This window comes from Tachyglossus aculeatus, chromosome 23 (assembly GCF_015852505.1).
Source record: "Tachyglossus aculeatus isolate mTacAcu1 chromosome 23, mTacAcu1.pri, whole genome shotgun sequence".
Lineage (NCBI taxonomy): Eukaryota > Metazoa > Chordata > Mammalia > Monotremata > Tachyglossidae > Tachyglossus > Tachyglossus aculeatus.
In genome coordinates this window covers 11,809,030-11,833,898 of record NC_052088.1, presented here as the reverse complement: position 1 = coordinate 11,833,898, position 24,869 = coordinate 11,809,030, and the positions used below count along the sequence as shown (strand labels likewise).

Sequence of the window (24,869 nt, the reverse complement as noted above, 5' to 3'; positions counted from 1 at the left end):
CACAGAGTAAGCGTCAATAAATACTATTAACTGACTCCTTGAAAGCAAGGATCATATTATATTGGACTCTCCTAAGCACTTAGTACAGTGCTTTGCAAGTAAAAAGTACTCAATAAATGCCACTGATAGACTGTGAGCCCACTGTTGGGTAGGGACCGTATCTATATGTTGCCAACTTGTACTTCCCAAGTGCTTAGTACAGTGCTCTGCACACAGTAAGCACTCAATAAATGCGGTTGATTGATTGATTGATTGATTAATAGGGCTCGGTGTGCAATGAGTGAGTTTAGAAATTCCAGGAAAATTTGGATGGCTTAGCAGGAAAATAGACAAACTCAAGATAAGTGGAAAAACTCATAAACCCAACTTCTGACCCATTCATTCCTTATTTGGTAATTACTGATCTTTACGTAGAAGGACTAAGTGACAAGTTACAGGTGTACTAGTGCTTATGTGCATTAGGCACTTTCCTGCCATCCTCAGAACTGTACTTTGAAAGTACCCTTATTTTCACTTTGGCATTTTGGATTTTCTGTGAACCGTATATTTGACCTTTACTGCTAGTACATATAGGTGCTAGTTTCAACATGTCAGCTTTCAGTCATGGATACAGCAGGAAAAAATCATGGACATCTGGTCAGAAACTCTTAGGTCAGATATGAAGAACTGAATTTTCCCTGAAAACCCAAGGCCCAAATCTTCTTTTGTGATCTTGTAAAATTAGGGGGGGTGGGGGGAGGCGGTGTGTGTGTGTAAAAATACTACTAATAATAATGGTGGTATTTGTTCAGCGCTTACCATGTGCCAAGCACTGTACTAAGCATTGGGGGTAGTACAGAGGCACAGAGAAGTGAAGTGACCTGCCCAAGTTCACACAGCAGACAAGTGGCAGATCTGGGACTAGAACTCAGTCCTTCTGACTCCCGGGGGCACTATCCACTGGGCTATGCTGCTTCTCTGTTATTAACACTGAATGAATTGCTTGCTTTGATAACTTAGCAGGGGACAAAATATGAAAGTGATGTGACAGCAGAGCTAACATGGTTATTTGTGACTTGCAGAGCTTGTAACTCAGTATTTACAGCGTTAGACCACTGCCATGAAGCCATCGAAATCACAAGCGATGACCACATCATTCAGGTATGGAAACTGCTCCATTTTTGAAGCTGCCAAGAGAGAGAAAAGTTATCCTTTGTTTCCATTTTCCCATTTCAGCATCTCTCCTTGTGGAAGTGTAAACGTTGGAGGGGTTCTGGACCCTTTAGTTTGTTTTTGGACCAAGCCCTGCCTTCAATTTTACATAGCAGCAACCCATTGCTTTCAGGGGCTGCTGAACATTCACCTCCATTGGCCAAATTTCCCACCAAGTCTAGCATCATTGTGGTGGCCAAGCCAATCCAGATGGGACAATTTTCCCATTGCCTGCCAGTGTTTGTTTCTCAATTGGAAGAATCCACAGGCAACATGAACATTGCAAAAAAAACCAACAACATTTCTGATGGAAAAGGGAAGTCTTTGTTCAAGAGGGACCACCCTGGGCTTGGCAAAGAGGGAATCACCACCTGCTCTCTAGGGTATTATAGTGATGAACGAGTGGTGCAGTATTTGTATTTCATGGAGGTTACTTCTCTTCCTTTATCCAAACCTCCCTACACTCTGACAGGATTCTTAAGCAGTGAGATCTGAAGCTGCAGTGGTGGCCCGCAGAAAAGGCTGGTTTCAGGCTGGATCATTCAGAACCCAGTGTCATACTAAGAAAAGGTTTCTTCATTATGCATGGCATGGACCCTGTCCCCTTTTCCTTCATCATCTCTGCCTCTGTCCCCCTCGGGCCCTAACTGGTTGCCTTCTTTTGTTTCAGGGCTTTCCTTGCAGAGGAACAGGAAAAGAACAGGGCAGGGGGAGAACTTAAATTAATGTTGTTGGAGTTAAGTATTTGGTGACCAGTGGTGAGACAAGTGATCAAAGCCCAAATTGTCCCCTCTCAGGGATAAACAGAAAGCTTTACTGGATTAAGGCCTGGCAGGTTGAGCAAAAATCGTATTTATTCCACCACACAGTGACTTTGTTCTGGTGTCCCTCAACACGCTTTCTACCCGTGCCAAGATGGAAAGTGAAAAGTGACATTCACCAGTTTGCTGGTCTGTTGGGTGTAATTGTGGTATAGGCCAGCCTGTTTGTGAATGTGGTTAAAAGCTGCATAGTGATTTGATTTAAAAAAAAAAAAAAAAGGGCAAGCATGTATTTTCCTCATTCTCCTTTACCTCTGTTAAACAATTCCCTCCCAGCCATTTGTAGTGTGTTTGTACAAGTAGGTCTGTGTACTGTAATACTTAAGCCCCTATTTATTCACCTATTCATCTTTCCATTCTGTTTCCTCATATTATTATTATTATTATTATTACTATTATTATTATACTTGTTAAATGCTTACTATGTGCCAAGCACGGTACTAAGTGCTGGGGTAGGTAGAATATAATCAGATTGACCACAGTCCTTTGTCCCACACAAGGCTCACAGTCTAAGTAGGAGGGAGTTAGAATTTTATCCCCCTTTTACCGACGAGGATACTGAGGCACAGAAAAGTTAAGTGACTTGTCCAAGGTCACACAGAAGACAAGGGCAGAACTGGGATTAGCACCCAGGTCCTCTGACTCCTAGGCCTGTGCTCTTTCCACTAGACCGCTCTGCTTTCCCAATATCAGTAATTTAGTCTATATTTATCTCCCCCATTCAATTGTAAGCTCCTTTAAGGCAGGGCTCATGTGTTTTACCTCCATTGTTCTCTCCCAGGTGCTCAGTACAGTCCTCTACACTCAATAGGTGCTCAGTATATACCACTGATGGAAATTCCTGTCATTTGACAGTATGTTAACCCAGCGTTCGAGCGGATGATGGGCTACCACAAAGGGGAGCTCATAGGAAAAGAACTCACCGAGCTGCCCAAGAGCGATAAAAACCATGCAGACCTCCTGGATACCATCAATACCTGTATCCAAAAGGGAAAGGTAGGTTAACGGACACCTGACGGGGACTTAGGCATGGGGGACTCTCCGTGCCCTGTTTCCTGGGCTCTGATGCTCTGAACTAAAGTTAGATAAAATCTAACTAAAGTAGATATAATCTAACTAAAGTGGAAATATAATGCGTCTGTTTATTGTTATAGTGTACTCTCCCAAGTGCTTAGTACAGTGCTCCACACACAGTAAGTATTCAGTAAATATGATTGAATGAATGAATGATATAATCTGTTTGGCCATTGGATGTTTTCATTTCACGATTCCTAACAATCACCCCACAATGCAAGGTTGGACTGGTATCACACCATCCACAAGTTAGCACAAAGAGATTGACTTTAGGAAGAATTCATGCTAATTGTTTTTGTGTGTGTGTCTGTCTGTTTTGGTTTCATAAAATATTTAATACAGTAAAAGAATAATAGGTGTCCAGGGTGTAAGGCATTCTGCTAGTGGTGAATATAACAATTTAGGAATGCATACCCAGATGTTGTATGCAGAACACTGTACTCTAAGTGCTTGAGAGCAGGGATCGTGTATTGTGTTGTATTCTTCCAAGGAAGTTACAATCTAGAGGGGAAGACAGTATAGCTAAGCAGAAACAATAACTGAAGTGTTTCAGGGGAGCGTGAGAGTGAGTATCCAAGTGCTTAAGTGGTGTAGAAGTGGTGGTAGGAAGGGAATATAAAATAGGGAGATTAGGAATTAATTGGAGAAGGCCTCCTGGAGGAGCTTTGAAGATGGGGAAAGCAGTGGTCTTCCAGATGTGAAGGGCTAAGGAACTCTGGTGGGAAGCAGCAACTATTTTCTGGGTAGGAATTTAACATCTCTTTTCTGGTGCTAAGTGAATCCCATCACATTGGCACTGGCTAAAGTGAAGCTTCATCAGAGAAGTGGTAAAAATCCATCTTTTGGTTCTGTGGGGGGCAGCGGCCATGAGGTGTTGGTCTGAGGGAGATGTGTGGCAGGGGCAGGACTGTGAGTTATGGGAGCTGGAGTGCCTGATTGCCAGCCTTTCTGCTACTACTAGGTGTAGGGGGAAGAGGGAGACTGGAGGGGAAAGCAGGTGGCAGGGTGGTGTTGATTGATCAGAAACTCCAGGTACATCCCAGCCTCCTTTGAGGTGCTAACTGAGGAAGTGCCCAAGGAGCTCCAAGTGATATTTTCATCCCCACAGGAGTGGCAAGGAATTTACTATGCAAGAAGAAAATCAGGAGACAGCATTCAGCAGCATGTGAAGATAACACCGGTGATTGGGCAAGGAGGGTGAGCATAAATGGTCAAACTCTACTTAACTACTGGCACAGGCTCATTGCCCTCCCAGGGAGAGACACCTCAGTTAGCACTCTGACCTGATTCCCTGACGGTTGAGCGCTAAGCAAAGCACGGTTTCCCATCAGGAATCACGTAAAGCCTGTCATTAAGTCCCCAAGATCCCCAAAATGGACCAAAGCTCAAAAACTATAGTTACAGGATCTGCTAACAAGGAAAATATGTGCCTATAGTAAAATTGAGTTAGATCTCTGTTTATGCGAACCCTTTTAAAACCATTACTTTTCATGCCTTTCTCACCAAAAAAGACCGTAAAGTTGTAACAGAAGCCAAACAGAAAAGAAACAGCTATTGCAGTGAGCTTTCAAATTTCTATTCATGAAAAGCACGAAACGAGGAGGGTTAGCCCAGCAATCCCTGTATTATAACGGCAGTAGTCAATGCTGTGTTCCGTTCTTGAGGTTGAATTTCCATGACGGACACTGATGGACAGGTCAAAGAGCATGCATGTGGAGTGAAACTGCAACTCTTCCAAGCTCTCCATCTCACCTCCATCCCCTTCTCAGCCTCCCTTTCTCAGCAATCTGTCCAGGCCTTAAAAGGCCCCCCTCAGCCCCACAACCAGTGCAACCCAAAATGGACACGAGGGCCCAGTGAGGGCAGGAGGCTGGACCTTTCCATGCACACATGGGCAGGTGGAATCCCCCTTGCAATCGGGGTGTACAACAGGCCTCTGCAGGTCTTTGCAGCCTATTCAAGCAGTGTGAGCTGAACCTGAAGCCAGTAGGTCAGGGAGAGCTGGTTGGGGTCGGAGGCTAGACACGGGGTGGCTTTTTGAGTGAGGGGGAGACTTCATTTGCTTGAAGGTACATCAATCCATCATTTATTGAGTGCTTGCTTTGTGCCGTGCACTCTACTAAACGCTTCCCCACACTGGACTGAAACCTAATCTAGGAAATCAGCTCTGGAAGAACAGCGTTTCTGACGATTCTGTTTGAGGGACTATTTGCAGCTGAAAGAAGAGTCTATCTAGTGTCTGCCTCTTTTCCATCGGTCTTAGCCTTAGCACCCCACATGGATTTTTAAAATTCTCACTATCAGCATCAGCATCTTTGCCCCCGAAGAACAAGTCAATAAAGGTTATGAGAGAGGAGACCGCCTTGAATTATTGATGGGAAATACCCAGATGGAAGCATTAGGCCACCAGCAGAACTGATCCCTGGATCAGACCAGGGTCCTCCTGGTGACACATCCAGTGTCACTCCAACAGCTCACTGTGGGCAGGGAATGTGTCAATCAACTCTGTTATATTGTCCTCTCCCAAGCACATAGTACAGTGCTCTGTACACAGTAAGTGCTTAATGAATACTATTGTTTGGTAGTGACAATAGATTGCTGTATCTGAATACTTGATCTGGCTTTGGTTCTCTTCAGGCTTGAGAATTTAGGCTTGAGAAATCTATTGATGTTACTAATTTACTAGTATGTTACCTCCTCCCTGCATAGCATTATCCATATGCCTCAAAAATGACTGTGCTTTTTGTTATTAGGAAAATAAGACATTTTGTGTCCCTCAAGAAATTGTGCTGCACCGGTGACAACAAAAAGCAGGTACTGTACTTCTCATTTCCTTGTCCAGCTTCCTTGGGCTGCTCTGCCAAGCATTATTTAAGCTGTCACTGCTTTGGGGTGGAGCGGGGTGGCCGGGATGGTGGAGGTGGAGCAGGTATTTCTCCCCAAATTTCTGTTTCTCTGGACACAAGGCCTTTTTAACTAATATAATTTTGGAAAATTCCCCTCAACTGACGTGATTGGGACTTGTTGCAGACAGGGAGCTCTCTTTATCCTCAAACCCCCTCTTGCTGCGAGCATCCAGAGCAACCAGATCTTGAGAATTGTTGCTAAATTCCCCAGTGATTTTGGCATCTAAATGCCATGTAGCCCAGAAACACTGCTCACCCAGCTTAATACATTGCCTTGTGTGGCCTTGTGCGTATTTGCAAAGCTAAAATATGTCACTTCGTAGCTATGATAACGCTACATTCTTCCGCAGGTACACAGTGGAACTTTAATCGCAGCCCATACACACTGGCATTTTCTTAATGTTTGGTACCCATTTAGTTTTCTGTCAACCATTGGGTCCCAAGCATTGGATGATAGAGAATTTTGACAGGGAAATGTAAGGCAATGAGGGTGCATTTGTTTTTGTTTATTTTTCTTGAAAATACATGGCTACAAAATGAGTGACTATGTTTGTAAAGCCCTGGGAAAGCAGGCCAGAGTTCCCCATCAGTATTCAGGGCTGACAAGTTTTCAAGAACCCAAATTTAGTGTATTTTTTGATCCTGCAAGTTCGTGTCTGTGTAAGCCCAGGAGCTCAGCTCCCCCGTATATTGCAGGGCCTTCCTGCTGTGGGGACGTGGTGAACGAGTGCACAAACTTGCCGCCACCGACGAGTCTGATCCAAGCTGGACCCAGCTGGGTTTCCGGGGTGGGAGTGGGGGAGACTTTCCATTTTTCTTTGGCACACCCACAGAGATGGAGGGTTCCCCAGGGTCCTCAGCCCATCTAATGGACGGGCTAGGGTGTCCACTTACATGGATGCTTTCTGGAAAATAGTGGCATTGGATGTGTTATGTGTTCCCCAGCCCTTGTGCTTTCTGATGTTGTAGATGTGAGCGGGGTTGTGTCAGTGGTTTATTTTCTAGGTTCGGCCCATTTGCAGACTACCTAATCTCCCATAGATATAGCACAGAGTACTGGCAAGTGCATCTGCAGGGTTTAGGGAAAACTGGCTGGGGACATTCAGAGGGCAGATGTAAACATAATTTTGAGTAATGTTGATTGATTGATGGATTTCTCAAGCCTCCTGACCAAAGATGAAGATGAGTCTCCCCTATTAAATGACAGATGAGCCTCGGGTCGGCCACAAGACTCGGGGAGGAATTGATGGCAGTGCGAGTAGCTCAGGCAGCGATCAGTCACACCGTCTTGTCTCTGACAGTCACATGCCCATATGGGCACGGCGGGGGGTGGAGGGCAGTGTGAAGATGTGGGCGGGACACAACACGCAACAAACTACTTCCAAAAATGTTATGAACCAAATGCACGTACAGCCAGAATGACCAGAAAGTAGTGCCAGCATTGTGCCTTTGAATATGGGTCAGAGCCTGACCAAAGAGATTGGGGTTAGTGGAGTGTATTTGCCTCCTTAGGAAAGTTGTTGCTTCATTTTAATTTTTTTGGAATTAGTCAAAGGAATTATTATGCATTCATCTGTAATTGTACTATTAGTGTGAGTGGAACGTGGTGACCCAAATTCCCAATTCTTGTGGGTATTTTCACAGAGACACACTGCAGAGGTGTCATGATTTTTTTCTGGGCAGCTGTCTTCCCTGGGACCTCGGGTCATAAAGCTGTCTAGGTCACTCGTGGACACTGGGTGGCAAATGCAGTTGAACCCACAAGAAGCAGAATATTTGGATTAATTAAATTCTTGGGCAAACCAGGTGGATGGGGATTGGGCTGGGTTAGAATTGCAGTGCGCTGTGGGATAGGCCAGCAAGATCCTGAATGTGGGCCGCACCCAGTACCTTCTGGACAAGCTGTGATCAGACCCAAGTCACCAGGGATTAACATTGGATGGTTTCTGGGTAGATGGGCCAAGCAAGAAAGAGTGGTAGGGAGAAGCCCATCTGCCAGATAGCTGTATTTCTGAGAGAACCGTTTGGAGTTTGATCCCGGAGGAAATGGTTGATCACCAAATGGAGATGCCAGGAGCAAAATGAAATTGGAAAGCTCCATCACAGAGTCCCAGAGCGCAGTACAGAGTCCCAGCTTCTGAGAAAACTTTAACTTGGAACCTTTAAAGAGCACAGTGAAGTGACACCCCCACCATCTCACCCTCCTCTCCTGTTCAAGATAAAAAGAATGCTCTGTGAGTTTTCTTCCCTTTTCTTCTTTTAAGCTTCTCCAGCTCTAAGCCAGACTTCCTCTCCTTTCTCTTCCTCCTGTGTCTTTGATCCCTATCTCGGTCTATTTTACATTTATTGAATGACAAAGATGAGGTTTGTTTTCTACCAAGGCCCCTGAGAGAGGTAGGTTGGAGTGTTCAACCCCAAAGATCAGTGGAGAGAGAACCCTGTATGCGTATGCGTGCATACTCTGTGATGACCACTGTGCTGAGCCCTGGGAAAGCAGGCCAGAGTTCCCCATCAGTATTCAGGGATGACAAGTTTTCAAGAACCCAAATTTAGTGTATTTTTTGATCCTGCAAGTTCGTGTCTGTGTAAGCCCAGGAGCTCAGCTCCCCCATATATTGTGATGACCACTGTGCTGAGCACTTGGGAGAGTACAGTAAAGGTAATAGACATGTTGGTTACCCTCCAGGAGTTGACAGACTAGAGGGGAGACAGACACTAAAACAAATTTCAGGTTGGGGAAACAGGGTGTTAAAATGCATACATAAATGCAACAGGAGTTGAAGAACACAAAGGGACATGTGAATCCCTAAAGCGATGATGTGGAAGTGCTGAATAGGTATTTGTGGGGAAAGAGGGTGGGGAGATGAGAGATTAATCAGGGAAGGCCTCCTGGAAGAGATGTGATCTCAGAAGGGCCTTTGAGATGGAGAGAGCATTGTGCCAGATTCATTCATTCATTCAGTCGTATTTATTGAGTGCTTACTGTGTGCTCCAGAGTGCTTGGAAAGTACAATTTGGCAGCAGATAGAGACAATCCCCTCCCAACAATAGGCTCAAGATGTAAAGGGGGAGAAAGTTCCCAGATACAGAGAGAGTGAGAGCAAAGTGATGGGAGAGAAAGAGAAAAGACAAGTAAGTAAGCATGTTGGCATGAGGAAATGAACACCAACCTACTCCCCCTCTAGACTGTAAGCTTGTTGTGGGCAGGGAGCATGTTTGCCAGCTCTGTTATACTCTCCCAAGCGCTTAGTACAGTGCTCTGCACACAGATTAATACAATTAATAGTCACTATACCTCAACCTTACATCTCACCTCGGAACCCTCTCTCACCTGGAAATACTACCACACTTCCCATCTTCAAAGTCCTACTAAAAGCGTATCTCCTCCAAGAAGTCTTCTCTGACCTCTCATTTCTCACCCACTCCCTTCTGCGTCCCCCTTGTACTTGAGTTTGCACCCTTTATTCACCCCTCCCTCTGCCCCACAGTGCTTCTGTACATATCTATAATTTATTTAAAATAATGCCTCCCCCCTCTAGACTGTAAGCTGTTTGTGGGCAGGTAAGGTGGTTACCAACTCTGTTGTGTTGTGCTTTTTCAAGCGCTTAGCATGGTGCTCTGCACACAATAAGCACTCAAAAAATAAGATTTATTGAATTTTTATCAAAAAATGTCAGCCATCAATCATTGGTATTTATGGAGTACTTTGTACAGACCACTGTACTAAGAGCTTGGGAGAATACACTACAACCAAGCTGACAGACGCAATCCCTTCCTACAGGGAGCTTACAGTCTAGAGGAGGAGGCATACATTAAAATAAGTAAAATTATGGATTTGAACATAAGTGCTGTGGGGCTGAGGGTGAGATGAATATCAAGGGCTCAAAGGGTACACATCCAAGTGTATAGGCAGTGCAGAAGGGAGAGGGAGTAGGGGAAAAGAGGGGTTAGTAGGGGAAGGCTTCTTGGAGGAAATGTGATTTTAATAAGGCTTTGAAGGTGGGGAGAGGTGGGAGGGGTCTGTCATATATGAAGGGAGAGGGAGTACCAGGCCAGAAGGGGGATTAGAGGTCGATGACAAGATAGGCAAGGTTGAGGTACAGTTCAGGTTGAATTGTAGTAGAAAATCAGTGAGTTGTAAAGTGGGAGGGGGTGAGCTGATTGAATGCTTTAAAGCCAATGGAAAAGAGTTTCTTTTTGATGTGGTGGTGGATGGGCAGCCATTGGAGGTTCTTGAAGAGTAGGGAAACATGGACTGAACAGTTGGTAGAAAAATTATCCAGATAGCAGGGTGAAGTATGGAGTCGGTAAGCGCTCAATAAATACGATTGATGATGACTAGGTGGGGACAGGAGGCAGGGAGCTCAGGGAGGAGGCTGATGCAGTAGTCAAGGCAGAGGATATAGGTGCTTGGATCAGTGAAGTAGCAGTTTAGGTGGAGAGGAGGAAAGGGTGAATTTTAGCGGTATTGTAGAGGTAGAACCGACAGGATTTGGTGACATTGGATATGTGGATTGAATGAGAATAATGTTGAGGATAATACTGTGATTGCAACGTCAAGCCATAAGTCTACTACCCCATTCATTTCCATTGTCAGTGGCTACTCTTGTGTAATTTTCCCATTAATATGAAGATTTTCAGAGGCTCAATCCCTGTCATCCTCACAGCAGTGACATTACAGGGGAAGCTGCCAATTCCAGGCCCTACAGAGTTCCTGGGAGAATTTTTCTCCAGGCCAGGCTTGCCTCCGAGCATTCAGTAAGGGCCATTTGGTGCTTAAACAGGGACCAGTACAATCAATCAGATCAGTTGTATTTATTTTGTGTCTACTGTATGCAAAGCACTGTACTAAGAGCTTGGGAGGGTACAATTAGTTGAAAGACTCATTCCCTGTTCATAGTGAGCTAGCAGCAAGGCCACATTAAGATTGTTGTTTAAACTCCTGGGCAGGGAATGTGTCTACTAAGTCTGTTGTTCTCTCCCAAGCTCTTAGTACAGTGCTTAGCACACAGTAAGTACTCAGTAAACACGATTGATTGAAGGCAGGACTGTGTGTGTGTGTGTGTGTGTGTGTGTGAGAGAGAGATACATGTTCTTGTTTTCTCCCTGCACACTTGGCTGATTCTGACCTAGGCTGTTGAATTTATTTCTGGACAGAGCATGGTACTGGCCCCAAAAGGGTATGAGAGAAGCTCCCCAGGGAGCTTGAGAAACAGCATTATCTAGTGGATAGAGCACACACCCGGGACCTGGGTTCTAATTCCAGCTCCACTGCTTGCCTGCCGCGTGACCTTGGGCAAGTCTATTCACTTCTCTGGGCCTCTTACCTGGTCTGTAAAATGAGGGTTAATGTTGTGAGCCCCATGGGAGCTATGGACTGGGTCCAACCTTATTAGCTTGTATCTACCCCAGTACAGTGCATGGCACATAGAAAGTGCTTAACAAATACCATTTTAAAAAAGGAGGCAGTTGCCTCATTGGCACAGTTTCCCCTTCAGTACCCTGGATGTCTGGATGCCAACTGCACTCTCTTGTGGCTGCAGTGGAAGAGAAGGCTCTTACGTCCTGTTTTTCATTCCAACAGGGAGTTTGGTGCGCTCTTATTTGTAAATTGCAGTGGTCTGGAAGCCCCGGAGTTTTTATATTTTCCTAAAGAAACGGACAGTCTTGACCCACGGGCTTGGGTTGATTTAAATGGACAACAGGGGCCTCGAACAGATCATTCCATGGGTGAAGATTCTTCTTTACAAGGCCTGGCCCCTCTCCGGGACCCATATGTCAGATCTCGTATCAAGTTGTTTGACATTCGAGCTTGTGTGAACTTTGTGGCTGAAGAAATTAGTAGACTTTTTTCCCCACTGCCTAGATAGAGCCTCTGACTTTTGATTCTAATTCCAATGGAACATTTCCAAACCAAGTTAGGCAAATTATCCCAGTTTCCTAGTCTCGCTCCATAAGTGGGTCAGTGTTCAGACACAGGAGCATAAACAAGGAAATGGTACCCAAAATCATTCAATGAATCAAAATAACACCAACAGAGTTGGTAGGTGATACATTCCCTGCCCACAGCTAGCTTACAGTCATTCTATAACATGACCCTCCCTGTTCAGTATGCCCACTGGAACTCTGGTTTGGCTGTGTATTGGTTATCTGACCCATCATCAATTGTTAGTGGTATTTATTGAACACTTATTATGTGCAGAGCACTGTAGTAAGCACTTCCTTGGGAGATTACAATGCAACAGAGTTGGTTAGACACATTCCTGCCCACAGCAATCATACAGTCTAGAGGGACCATCAGCGTCATCAGAAAGTATTAAACACCACTGTCTGCTGGATATTATACCAGATTAGGTTAGTCCCCCAGGAGTTGACAGTGTAAAACAGGTGATGGTGATGCCCTTTTTCCTCTCCTCTTCCCCATCTCCCCCGAGTCCCCTTTTTCCTCTCCTCCTCCCCACCCTCCCATCCTACCTCCTTCCCCTCCCCACAGCACTTGTATATATTTGTACAGATTTATTGCTCTATTTATTTTACTTGTACATATTTACTATTCTATTTTGTTAATGATGTGCATATAGCTTTAATTCTGTTTCTTCTGACAATTTTGACACCTGTCTACATGTTTTGTTTTGTTGTCTGTCTCCCCCTTCTAGACTGTGAGCCTGTTGTTAGGGACTGTCTGTATATGTTGCCAACTGGTACTTCCCAAGCGCTTAGTACAGTGTTCTGCATGCAGTAAGCACTCAATAAATACGACTGAATGAATGAATGCCATCCACATGTAAAGGCAGACAGTCAAATGGCTATTTGTGCATAGCTTTACTATCTTTCCCCTTCTTAGCATAAGTGGTGAGCATTGCTTACCTGAATGATAGAGGGACCAGAAAAGGTGCTTTGACTTGTATTTTCGTGGGCATGGTGTGCAACAGCTTCTCTGTCAGAGACCCAAACTCAGAAATGACACTTCAAACCAAAGGGCAACTCGATTGCAAGTGTTAATTGCCAGTGTATTTTTTTAGGGTGAAAAGCTGACTGTGGGGTAAATAATAATAATAATAATAATAATAATGGTATTTGTTGAGTGCTGACTACATGCCAAACATTGTACAATGCTCTGGGGTGAATACAAGCAAATCATTTTGGACGCAGTCCCTGTCTCACATGGGGCTCACAGTCTCAATCCCCATTTTACAGATGAGGTAACTGAGATACAGAGAAGTGAAGTGGTTTGTCCAAGGGCACACTGCAGGCATGTGGTGGACCAGGATTAGAACCCATGACCTTCTGACTCCCAGGCTTGTGCTCTATCCACTGTGCCATGCTCTTTCTTCACTACCTCATGTCAGCCAAGAGAATTCACCAAAAGGAAAACACATGTTCCCTGCCTCAGGGAGCTTCCCATCTAATGGTGGGGACAGGTGAACCAAAATTATTTACAAAAAGAGCAGGAGGAAGAACAAAAGTTTAATACTTAGAATATGTTAAGTGAACGTACTTGAATATGTAAAACTGAGGATAGGTATTCATTCATTCAATTGTATTGAGCACTTATTGTGTGCAGAGCACTGTACTAAGCGCTTGGGAAGTACAAGTCGGCAACATATAGAGACAGTCCCTACCCAACATCGGGCTCACAGTCTAGAAGGGGGAGACAGACAACAAAACAAAACATGTAGACAGGTGTCAAAACCGTCAGAATAAGTAGAATTATAGCTGTATGCACGTAATTAGAGTAGTAAATATGTACAAGTAAAATAGAGTAATAAATCTGTATAAATATATACAAGTGCTGTGGGGAGGGGAAGGAGGTATGGCGGGGGGGCGAGGGGGAGGAGGAGAGGAAAAATGGGGCTCAGTATGGGAAGGCCTCCTGGAGGAGGTGAGCTCTCAGTAGGGCTTTGAAGGGAGGAAGAGAGCTGGCTTGGTGGATGTATGTGACAGATATATTGAGGGTGACTGTCGAGATGTCAATTAATCAGGGAAGGTTTCCTGGAAGAGGTGGGATTCTCTGAGGGCTCTGAAGATGGGGTGAGCTGTGGTATGGATTTGCATCTCCTTGCTCTGTCCACCACCAGCAGGTACTTCAGATCCCGGCCGCCCAGGGCTCAGTCAGCCTTTGTCCTAGCGGGTCTGGCCAAAATGTCACGAGCCGTGAGCCAGCTCCAAGGTGTTGTTGATGGTACTTGTTAAGCGCTTCCTATGTGCAAGGCACCGTACTAAGCCCCGGTGTGGATACAAGCAAGGGCTTCAAGGCTGTCCATCCCCTCGCCACCTCCTACCTCACCTCCCTTCTCTCCGTCTCCAGCCCAGCCCGCACCCTCCGCTCCTCCGCCGCTAATCTCCTCACCGTACCTCGCTGTTGCCTGTCCTGCCATCGACCCTCGGCCCACGTCATCCCCCGGGCCTGGAATGCCCTCCCTCTGCCCCTCCGCCAAGCTAGCTCTCTTCCTCCCTTCAAGGCCCTACTGAGAGCTCACCTCCTCCAGGAGGCCTTCCCAGACTGAGCCCCTTCCTTCCTCTCCCCCTCGCCCCCCTCTCCATCTTACCTCCTTCCCTTCCCCACAGCACCTGTATATATGTATATATGTTTGTACATATTTATTACTCTATTTATTTATTTATTTTATTTGTACATATCTATTCTATTTGTTTTATTTTGTTAGTATGTTTGGTTTTGTTCTCTGTCTCCCCCTTTTAGACTGTGAGCCCACTGTTGAGTAGGGACTGTCTCTATATGTTGCCAATTTGTACTTCCCAAGCGCTTAGTACAGTGCTCTGCACATAGTAAGCGCTCAATAAATACGATTGATGATGATGATGATGATGCTGCAGGAAGGAAGTTCTAGGCCAACAGCCTGGGTGAGGGGTCGGGGCAGGAGAATCGAGAGCAAGGAACAGTTTGGAGGTGAATGGGTGAAGAGCGCTGCTGCTATATAAGATGGAGGAAACCAAGACCACCAAAGAAGGCAGTGGCCTAGTCAAAAACAAAGTGTGGGCCTATCCTTCCCCAACCCAGGGCCCTCTCCCTTCCCACCTCAGGCCTCCCGGCCACCTCTCCTACCAGGGAGAGAAAAGGCCCGGAGTGGCCCCGCCACCAGCACCAATACATCTGTGAAGCGGAGGGGCAGTTGATGGGGCAGGCATTTCCTTTTCTTTGGTGTCATGTGGGCTGTGGTGCCCAGCTTGGTCCAGGGGCACTTTGACTCACCCCTGGATGTTGTTCGGGGCAGGTCCAGGCTCAGGCGGGGAGCCGTTGGCCAGCCTGCCCTGTTCCCCATGACGTCATTAGCATCCCTTGTGAGCGGATGAAGCCTGTTGGAGCCCCCGGAGGTGTCCACGACCCCTCCCTCGTCATTCCCCTCCCACATCCCTGGGAGCACAGGCTCGGCCTTTGGACTGTCAGATCTTTTAATGGCAACTCCTGCGGTAAACTCACTCGTTTACTGCCTGGAGCAGAGGCCCTGTTCCCAAGCAGGCGTGGTCGGTTTAGGGGCCTCCTTGCCATCACCCCGCTGCCCTGAAAGGAACATGTCCATCTGCTCCGGGCCTGGGTCCCTGCTGGGGGAGGGTGCTCTGCCACCCCCACATCTCCTGCGGCATCCTGTAGCCCTGCCTTCCCCTGCACAGCCCCTTGAGAGGCCGGTTAGAAGGGGTTTCTCCTGCTGGTGGAACAGCAAAAGCAGCCCGAGAATCATTAACTGCTGTATTAATGACTCTCTGTCGAGGCCCGGAATAATGAGAGTAGTGAAACGTTCGGGCTCTGGCCGAAATTTACTGTGGTCTTGGGATCCCATCCACTTAGCGGAGTGGAACTGGTTGGCCTGTCGGCTAGTGACAGTGTCTTGGGACCAGAGAGCTTTAAAACGGGGGCCTTTCCTATGTAAACAGCTTGGCCTTCAGTTTCCATTTGTCAGTCAGCAAGAATGAGTGTGGAGTGGGTGGAAGGGTAATGGATGAGAGAAGACAGGGTGGGAATGGCTTCAGAAGTTCGCCCACCTTTCCCTGGTCTAGAGAGGGTTGCTGTGATACGGGGCATAATACTTTCATACGTAGCATTTGCAAATATCCACCTGAGCCTAGAGTGGAGGGGCCCCTGACGCCAACCTCCCTTGCTACGGATTGTGGGAAGCAGTGTTGCCCAGTGGAAGGAGCATGGGGGCCTAGGTCTAGTCAGAGGACCTAGGTTCTAATCCCAGATCTGCCACTTGCCTGCTGTGTGACCTTGGGCAAGTGACTTCACTTCTCTGTGCTTCACTTCCCTCATTCTGCAAAATGGAGACTCAATGCTTGTTCTCCTTCCTCCTCAAGGTTAACTGGTATCTACCCCAGCACTTAGAACAGTGCTTGATACATAGCAAGTGATTAACAAATACTATTATCACGATCCATTGTGTCCCCCTGCTAAGTCCTTGTTGGCACAGTCTCTCTCCTTTCTTGTAATAATAATTGTGGTATTTGTTAAGTGCTTACTTTGTGCCAGGCACTGCACTATGCGCTGGGGTAGATACAAAATAATTGAGTCGAACAGTCTCTGTCCAACATATTTATTCTATTGATTTTATTTTGTTTTGTTTTGCCATCTACCTGTATATATGTAGCGTGGCTCAGTGGAAAGAGCCCGGGCTTTGGAGTCAGAGATCATGGGTTCAAATCCCGGCTCTGCCAACTGTCAGCCGTGTGACTTTGGGCCAGTCACTTCACTTCTCTGGGCCTCAGTTCCCTCATCTGTGAAATGGGGATTGAAACTGTGAGCCCCCTGTGGGACAACCTGATCACCTTGTAACCTCCCCCAGCGCTTAGAACAGTGCTTTCCCTTTTAGACTGTGAGCCCACTGTTGGGTAGGGACTGTCTCTATATGTTGCCAACTTGTACTTCCCAAGCGCTTAGTACAGTGCTCTGCACACGGTAAGCTCTCAGTAAATACGATTGATTGATTGATTGCTTTGCACATAGCGCTTAACAAATGCCATCATCATCATATGTTTGTACATATTTATCACTCTACTTATTTGTACATATTTATTCTATTTATTTTATTTTATTTAATATGTTTTGTCTTCTAGACTGTGAGCCCACTGTTGGGTAGGGACTGTCTCTATATGATGCCAACTTGTCCTTCCCAAGCTCTTAGTACAGTGCTCTGCACACAGTAAGTGCTGAATAAATACGATTGATTGATTGATTGATAGGGCTCCCAGTCTCAATCCCCATTTTACAGATGAGGCCCAAGGTCACACAGCAGAGAAGTGGCAGAGTCCGGATTAGAACCCGAGTGGCCCTCTCGGGTAGGGGCGGCCATCAATATTTGGACCACCTGTCCTGATTTACCCCTTGCACGCACGTGTGTGTGTGTGTGTGTGTGTGTGTGTGTGTGTGCGCGTGTGCGCACTTGTGCACACCAAGTGCTGTCAGAGGCAATGCAGCAGATGAGGAAATGGGTAGGAGTGGGAAAATACAATGAAATTCAGAAAAGGTCAGCCTGACTCATCTCGCAGATACGACGCAACTCGAGGAGCAAATGACCATAATGGAGCAGGCGGAGAACAGGTTGCCTCACTATGGGCGGGGAAGGAACGCTTCAGTGGGCTTTCAACCAAGTGTCCCTTCAGTGAGGTTCAAGAGAGTGGTACGAGGCACGTCATCATCTACAGTGTTTACTCAGGACCCAATCGAGAGGAAGTCTCTCATCTTTGTCCTCGTCTGCTGAAGAAAACTTAAGATATGGGGAAGGAAGTGACTGTTTGGAAGGAACGGAGTCAGCGCTGAATTCTCTCTCTCTCCCTCTCTCTCTCAACTTCTGAACAATTTTAGATCCACAAGATCCGTCGTGATTCAGCAGACAACTCCACGTCAGGTGAGAATCCAACAATTCGTATTTTTGTTCATCAAAACCGCTAACTGCAGTGGGCCATCGAAACCCCTTGTCGAAAGCTACACCAGTCTGACCCGGGCTCTGATTGCTTGGCAACGCTGGCTTAACCACCAAACTGTACCATCGGCAGCAGTGGGGCACTGGGGCCCTCGGCCTGGGGTTAGCAGGTGGCTGGGCCGAAGATATATGTGTGTGTGTGTATATATATATATATGTATATATATATATATACACACATATATATGTATATATACACACACACACATATATATATACATATATATGTATATATATGTGTGTGTGTATATATATATACACACACACATATATATGTATATATGTTTGTACATATTTATTACTCTTTATTTACTCTACTTGTACATATCTATTCTATTTATTTTATTTTGTTAGTATGTTTGGTTTTGTTCTCTGTCTCCCCCTTTTAGACTGTGAGCCCACTGTTGGGTAGGGACTGTCTCTATATGTTGCCAATTTGTACTTCCCAAGCTCTTAGTACAGTGCTCTGCACATAGTAAGCACTCAATAAATACGATTGATGATGATGATGATGAAAGTGGCCTGCAGACTGGAGCCCTGCAGCACCAGGAAAGATTCAGGGGGGGCTGGCGGTGGTCTGAATCCCGAGGGTACCTTTGCCCCCATCTCTGCTCCCCACACATATTCGGGTGGGTCCTGTGTGTCTCTGCCCTTCTTAGGGGGCCTCTGGAAAGCAGTCAGTCATGTTTATTGAGCAGTTACTGTGTGCAGAGCACTGCACTACACTCGGTAGAGTACAATATAACAAGAAACAGACACATTCCCTGCCCACAATGCGCAATGAGCTGGCAGTCAAGAGCAGAGGGATGCCCAAAAAGGATCCTGAAGAGTCCAGGACCCCCACCCACCAAAACAGCCGTAACTCTCTTCAGCCCTCCCAGTGTCAGGAGCACTGTGTTAGGCTCTGGGACGAATTCACAGCGGGGCTCCAGGGAGCTCCCAATGTAAATTTGGGGAAAGAACAGAGGCAGAGAAAAATGGATGGCAAGCTAGCAGTTCCGCCGTTCAAAGAAGCCGGAGTGAAAAGCGGAGCAGTCCCTAACTCCCGGCCCCCCTCACTGGCCCAAGTGGGGCCGGACGGAAAAGGCTGCTGCAGTCTGGCCCACGTTCCTAATGTCGGGCCACTGTGTCTGCCCGTCTGGAAGTAAAGTGGCATTCCAGATCACAGTGCACGTAAGACGGGGGTTCCAGGATCAGTTGGAGACCAACAGAGAAAGCAAAATGTTCACAGAGTTAAGTGTTGAATTCTGGGATACTGCCTGCACCAACCAACTGATCTCCCCCATCAACTCCCGGTTAGGCTGAAAACTAATCCTCTTTTCCCCTCGATTGGGTGTCTCTAGAGTCACACTCATTCCGTTACAAGAACAGGAGGAAAGAGTCGATTGACGTCAAATCGATAACGTCTCGGAGCAGCGACGGTAAGAAAATGGCCCTATTGGATCAGTTATTTCTTCAGGTGAGGAAAATAAAGGCCCTGGTTAAAATCAGGCAGCCTGGCAAGGCAAGTTAAGATAACCTATAGAGCCTGAGGAACCGGCTTTTCAAAACACTTTTGAAAATCTGAGTAGGTTTTTAATTGTCCCACATTTTTATTCCTTACTGAATTACGTTGTTATTAATTTTCTTTGTTTAAGCTTAGTTGGGAGAATGAGGAGGTCAGGTTTCCCTTTCAAGACCCAAGAACTGTGGTTGGCACCAGCTACAGGAGTGAGACTTGGGGCCTGTGGGTGGGTAGGCGGCACTGTTACTAAACATGGGAGCTGCTTCTGCCTCACTGAGGAACTACCTACCAGTGAGGGGTGGGGACTGGAGCAGGGAGGGGGCCAGTCCTCTCCTGATGGGTTGTCGGGGTTCCACATTCAGTCAAGTCTCCAGCACCCTGGTCTCCAGCCTCTTCTCTGGTTCTGAGAGGTAGGCAGTAAAAGGTTTGAGCAAAATCGTTTGGTCTAGGTGGGAAATCAAGTACAGAGCATCTGAGAAACGCAAACAAGCTCAATCACGGCTCTTCACTGACCTGTGATGGGGTTGGGTGGAAGGGGCGGCAGTTTGCTCTGAGGCAGCGGGGCTGGGCCTTCTCTGTTCGGCAGCCCCCAGCTTGCAGCACCGCCGGCATCCGTCCGTGGCGAGGATCCACTCCATGACCATTGAGGCTCCGATCACGAAGGTGAGGGTCGGCGAGCAGGGGGCTGGATTGGGCCTCCTGGCCAGGCATGGCTGGGCCGTAGCTTCAATCCTGAAGCCGAGATGTCCATACGGTTCTGTCCTCCATACTCTCCCCCAAGGCTGGGGCTGGGCCAGTTCCCACAAATCATCTGGGTCATTTCAGCCTCTCAATGTGGACTCTGACCTGACTTCATCATCATCATCAATCGTATTTATTGAGGGCTTACTATGTGCAGAGCACTGTACTAAGCGCTTGGGAAGTACAAATTGGCAACATATAGAGACAGTCCCTACCCAACAGTGGGCTCACAGTCTAAAAGGGGGAGACAGAGAACAAAACCAAACATACTAACAAAATAAAATAAATAGAATAGATATGTACAAATAAAATTAATAGAGTAATAAATATGTACAAACATATCTACATATATACAGGTGCTGTGGGGAAGAGAAGGAGGTAAGATGGGGGGGATGGAGAGGGGGACGAGGGGGAGAGGAAGGAAGGGGCTCAGTAGGCAGAGCCAGGCTGGCCAGGGCCATTGTGGGGTGTGAGGGAGTGTTAGGGGGCTGTTGATGCATATCTGAATGTAAATGCAGTACATTCATGCAGGTTTTTAGAGATGAGGGCCACCCATTCTGCCAGAACGCAGGTTTCTCTACGCATTTTGGAGCACCCCGCTCTGGGCATTCGGGGACACTAGCCTGCCGCAGGTGCCTGGCTAAGTAGGATGCGGTCGGAAGTCGGCCAGGGTGCCTGCTGCAGCCAGCACTTCCCTGAGAGCTGTATTGAGGAGGGGCACGCCCCATCCCATCCCGCTGGGGTAGGGAAGGGACCGCAGCCTACCCAGGCCCGGGTCCCCGCAGGTCATCAACATCATCAACGCTGCCCAAGAGAACAGCCCCGGCACGGTTGCCGAGGCCTTGGACCGAGTGCTGGAGATCCTGCGGACCGCTGAGCTCTACTCCCCACAGCTGGGCGCCCGGGGCCAGGACCCGCATGCCAGCGATCTCGTCGGAGGCCTGATGACCGTGAGTGGCGGCCAGGTGGCCGATAGGATCATGTGACCAGAAAATGGGTGGGAGTTAATAGGGGAATGCTGCCCAGAGGTGGTGGCATTTTTAGGTAATAATAATAATAATGGTGGCATTTATTAAGCGCTTACTATGTGCAAAGCACTGTTCTAAGCGCTGGGGAGGTTACAAGGTGATCAGGTTGTCCCACGGGGGGCTCACAGTCTTAATCCCCATTTTACAGATGAGATAACTGAGGCACAGAGAAGTTAGGTGACTTGCCCAAAGTCACACAGCTGACAATTGGCGGAGCCGGGGTTTGAACTCATTCATTCATTCAGTTGTATTTATTGAGCGCTTACTGTGTGCAGAGCACTTTACTAAGCGCTTGGGAAGTACAAGTTGGCAACCTGTAGAGACCCAACAGTGGGCTCACAGTCTAGAAGGGTTTGGAAGGGGGAGAATGATCGTCTGTGGGATTTGAGGAGGGAGGGCGATCCGGGCCAGAGGCCGGACGTGGGCCGGGGGTCGGCGGTGAGATGATGGAGGAGATGGAGGGGCAGTGGAGGGCGTGGGCTGGGTTGTAGAGACCAACCCTGTCTGGGGAGTGAGCAGCGGTCAGCAGGCCGGGCCAGGTTACAGGGTGGATGGCAACCCCAACCCCGTCCCCCGGATTCCCATTGCCCATTTCTGGCCAGCCGTAGTTGTGTCGAAGGATGATAATAGTAATAATGATAATGATGGCATCTATCAAGCGCTCACCATGTGCAAAGCACACGACCTCTGACTCCAAAGCCCGTGCTCTTTCCACTGAGCCACGCTGCTTCTCTGCCCAGAAGGAAGGTGAGGGGGCGTGGGAATAAGCTTGCAGAGAATTCCCCTCCACTCAACCGTTTCCCGGCTTCGGTCCCCAGCCACTCACGGCCTCTTTCTATGTTTCAGGATGGCTTGAGAAGGCTCTCGGGGAATGAGTACGTGTTCTCCAAGAGTAAGTTTTCCGGCAGGTCCTGCCTCGCGGGTTCGCCGCTGGGCTGGTCTGCAGCGTGTGCTCTACCTTCAGGGCAACGGCAGGCGGTTCCCCCATAGTCCACCCGGGGACAGGGGGTTTCCCTGGGCTGGAGCAAAAGGATATCTCCAATCAGAGCCAGGAAGCGGGCGGGACCGCATCCCCGGGGGTCCCTCTGGAGCCAGCTTGGGTCGAGTGGCACTGGGCCGAGATGAGGCAGCGGGGAAGGGCGGTGGGCCGTGAGTTTTAGGCTGACCTCCCTGCCTTACCCCACCCATCCGTGCAGACGTGCACCACAGTCACAACCACCTCTCCCTGCCGGTCGCTGTCAACGACGCCCCACCGCACATCGCTCAGCTGCTCGCCCACGAGGAGAGCTGGGACTTCAACATCTTTGAGTTGGAAGCGGTGACCCATAGACGGTAAGAGGCCCCCTCGGACCCTGGGGGCAGAGGGGTGAATATCCACTCCCAGTAGCACCAACTCTGCCCTTGATGCCTGTCATGGGGGGTCTTAGCCCCTGAGATTTGGGAGTCTGATCACTGCAGGGACAATGCTATTCCCTTTGCCTCCAGTTTGGGGAGCTGGAATTGTAACGTAACTAGCTTGCTTAGCCCTTGGATTTGAGGAAGAATCAGGAGAAGCCAAGTTGGCGACTCCCCTCTTGGCCCCCTCTAACTGAGGCCGGAGTCCTTGTGGGGGTCTCCGGGGCGTGAGCTGGGCACATAAGGCACATAAGCAGCTGCTGTGGTGACAGGGCTTGGGTGGCCTGGTGGGCTACACCATCAGGCAGGGGGGAGGCAGGGGAAAAGACAACGTTTTGCGTCCAGTCCCAGCACCCGGTCTTGGCATCACCCAGTGCCTGGTTCTAGTGCCCAGTCCCAGGGTCCAATCAGCACTGCTTCTCCTCCTGCTCCTCTTGCTTTTCCTTCTCCTCCAGTTCCCCTGGCTTCTTCCTCTTCCTTCCCTACATTCTTGCTCCTTCCCTGCTCTTCCTCCCTCCCTCTTCCATTCCCACTCTCCTCTCTTCCTTCCCCTGCTCCAAGTGCCAGCCTTTCCCTCAGGGCTCCACTCCCAAGCTTGCAAATCAATCAGTCAATGGTATTTATTGGACACGTAGCGTATACAGATCATGCAGAGAATTGGTAGTTGCATTTCCTGCAAAATCGGCACTTCTTTGGGAAGATGAGCCTTCAAGTCCGGCTAATAATAATAATGATGGCATTTATTAAGCGCTTACTATGTGCAAAGCACTGTACCAAGCGCTGGCTAATAAGTTTATCTGTGCCAGGAGACACTTGGCCAAGTTGCTGGCACTAGGGATCGGGGGTGGCCTGGTCAAGAGGCAGAAATAGCCAACCTGATGCCACCCTCACCCCTGCCTCCCCCTGCCCCCCCTTCTAGGCCGCTGGTGTATCTAGGCTTGAAGGTCTTCGGCCGGTTTGGCGTGTGCGAGTTCTTGAACTGTTCAGAAGCCACACTCCGGGCCTGGCTGCAGGTGATGGAAGCCAATTACCACACCTCCAATGCCTATCACAACTCTACCCACGCTGCCGACGTGCTGCACGCCACTGCCTTCTTCCTGGGCAAGGAGAGAGTGAAGGTAGCGTTCCTGGCCTGAGGGCTCGCTGGCACCTCCCCCTCGTTTCTTGGACGTGGAAGCCCATACCCAGAGCAGATGACTGATTTGAATTAGGTCACACTGCCTCCACTTCCCTGATGCCTTCTCCAGCCCAAGAACAGAGTTTGAGTTCTGCCCAGAGGTTGGAAATGGGGCTGCCCACAACACAGAGCCCAGGTCAGGCTTCATCTCCGTCCCTTCCCCGGGAACCAGAGAGAGAGGAGTGGGTAGGGGGGAGGGAGGGTCAGTCCTCCCAAGAGCCTCTCAGGCTGAGGCACCGCTGACCCATTGCCCGTGGGAGCAAGAGAAGCAAAGGGAGCTGCTCTCTGAAGTTGGCGGGCAGATCCCATCTTGCACCGCACTCCCCACTCACTTCTCTGTGGGACTGGACGAGGGGAGGGGACATTGCTTGCTGCTTCAGTTTCCCCAGCTTGGAGGTAGAATTGACCATGCTCGGTCCGGGACCGTGAGGCAGCTCAGGGAGCGGATTCCCGGCCAACAAGTAGAACCAGGGAACGCTGTCCTCGCGGCTATTAGACTGACTCGGGTCACCCCCGGCCAGCGTTCCCGGGCGTGGATCTGTGCTGAACACTCACCAGGCTGTCCACAGCAGTGGGCCGAGAGATGAGCCGAGAGAGCAGCGTTCCCGTACCCGCCGACCAGAAGTCCCTGGGTGGTCTGTGCTGGGAGTTGTCAGCCCGCTGGAGCCGCTTGCCATCTGCTCTCAGTGCCATTTGTGAGGCTGAGCCACTGCAGATGAGGGAGGAGTGGGGTTTCCCCGGGGCCGAAGCTGCAGCCCAGCCCTCCCTGGCACAGCAGAAGCTCCCACAAGTGTCGGGGAGCTTCTCGGGCCCAGTGTGAAGTGGGTTTCCCTGCTGCTTAGTTTGGCCCAGGAACCACAGAAGGCGGCATGGGGCATGGAGGGCAGTGTAACGTGGTCTGATGGGAAGAGCTCAGGCCCGTGAGGCGGGTGGCCTGGTTTTTAATCCCTGTTCTGTCACTGTCCTGCTGTATGACCTTAGACAAATCACACAACCCCTCTGTGCTCTGATTTCGTCAGACTAGGAAGAGGAGTGCCTGCTGGAGATGATGTGAGGTTGAAAGGAGATGAGGGACGTGAGCGGGCTCTGAGAAAATGGC

General features: G+C 48.5%; 1 protein-coding gene across 4 annotated transcripts in view; it reads left to right on the top strand.

The window, feature by feature from the left end:
- PDE8B (phosphodiesterase 8B) overlaps positions 1–24,869 on the top strand; it is a 133,636-nt gene that overhangs the window by 98,406 nt on the left and 10,361 nt on the right. For all 4 annotated transcript variants that reach the window (XM_038765612.1, XM_038765608.1, XM_038765609.1 and 1 more), the window contains 11 exons: positions 1,062–1,140; positions 2,868–3,008; positions 4,195–4,283; positions 5,840–5,900; positions 17,808–17,850; positions 19,269–19,346; positions 20,016–20,092; positions 20,956–21,120; positions 22,045–22,090; positions 22,395–22,530; positions 23,513–23,711. In XM_038765612.1, coding sequence (XP_038621540.1) covers positions 1,062–1,140; positions 2,868–3,008; positions 4,195–4,283; positions 5,840–5,900; positions 17,808–17,850; positions 19,269–19,346; positions 20,016–20,092; positions 20,956–21,120; positions 22,045–22,090; positions 22,395–22,530; positions 23,513–23,711 — 1,114 coding nt within the window. The remainder of the gene's footprint in view (positions 1–1,061; positions 1,141–2,867; positions 3,009–4,194; positions 4,284–5,839; positions 5,901–17,807; positions 17,851–19,268; positions 19,347–20,015; positions 20,093–20,955; positions 21,121–22,044; positions 22,091–22,394; positions 22,531–23,512; positions 23,712–24,869) is intronic.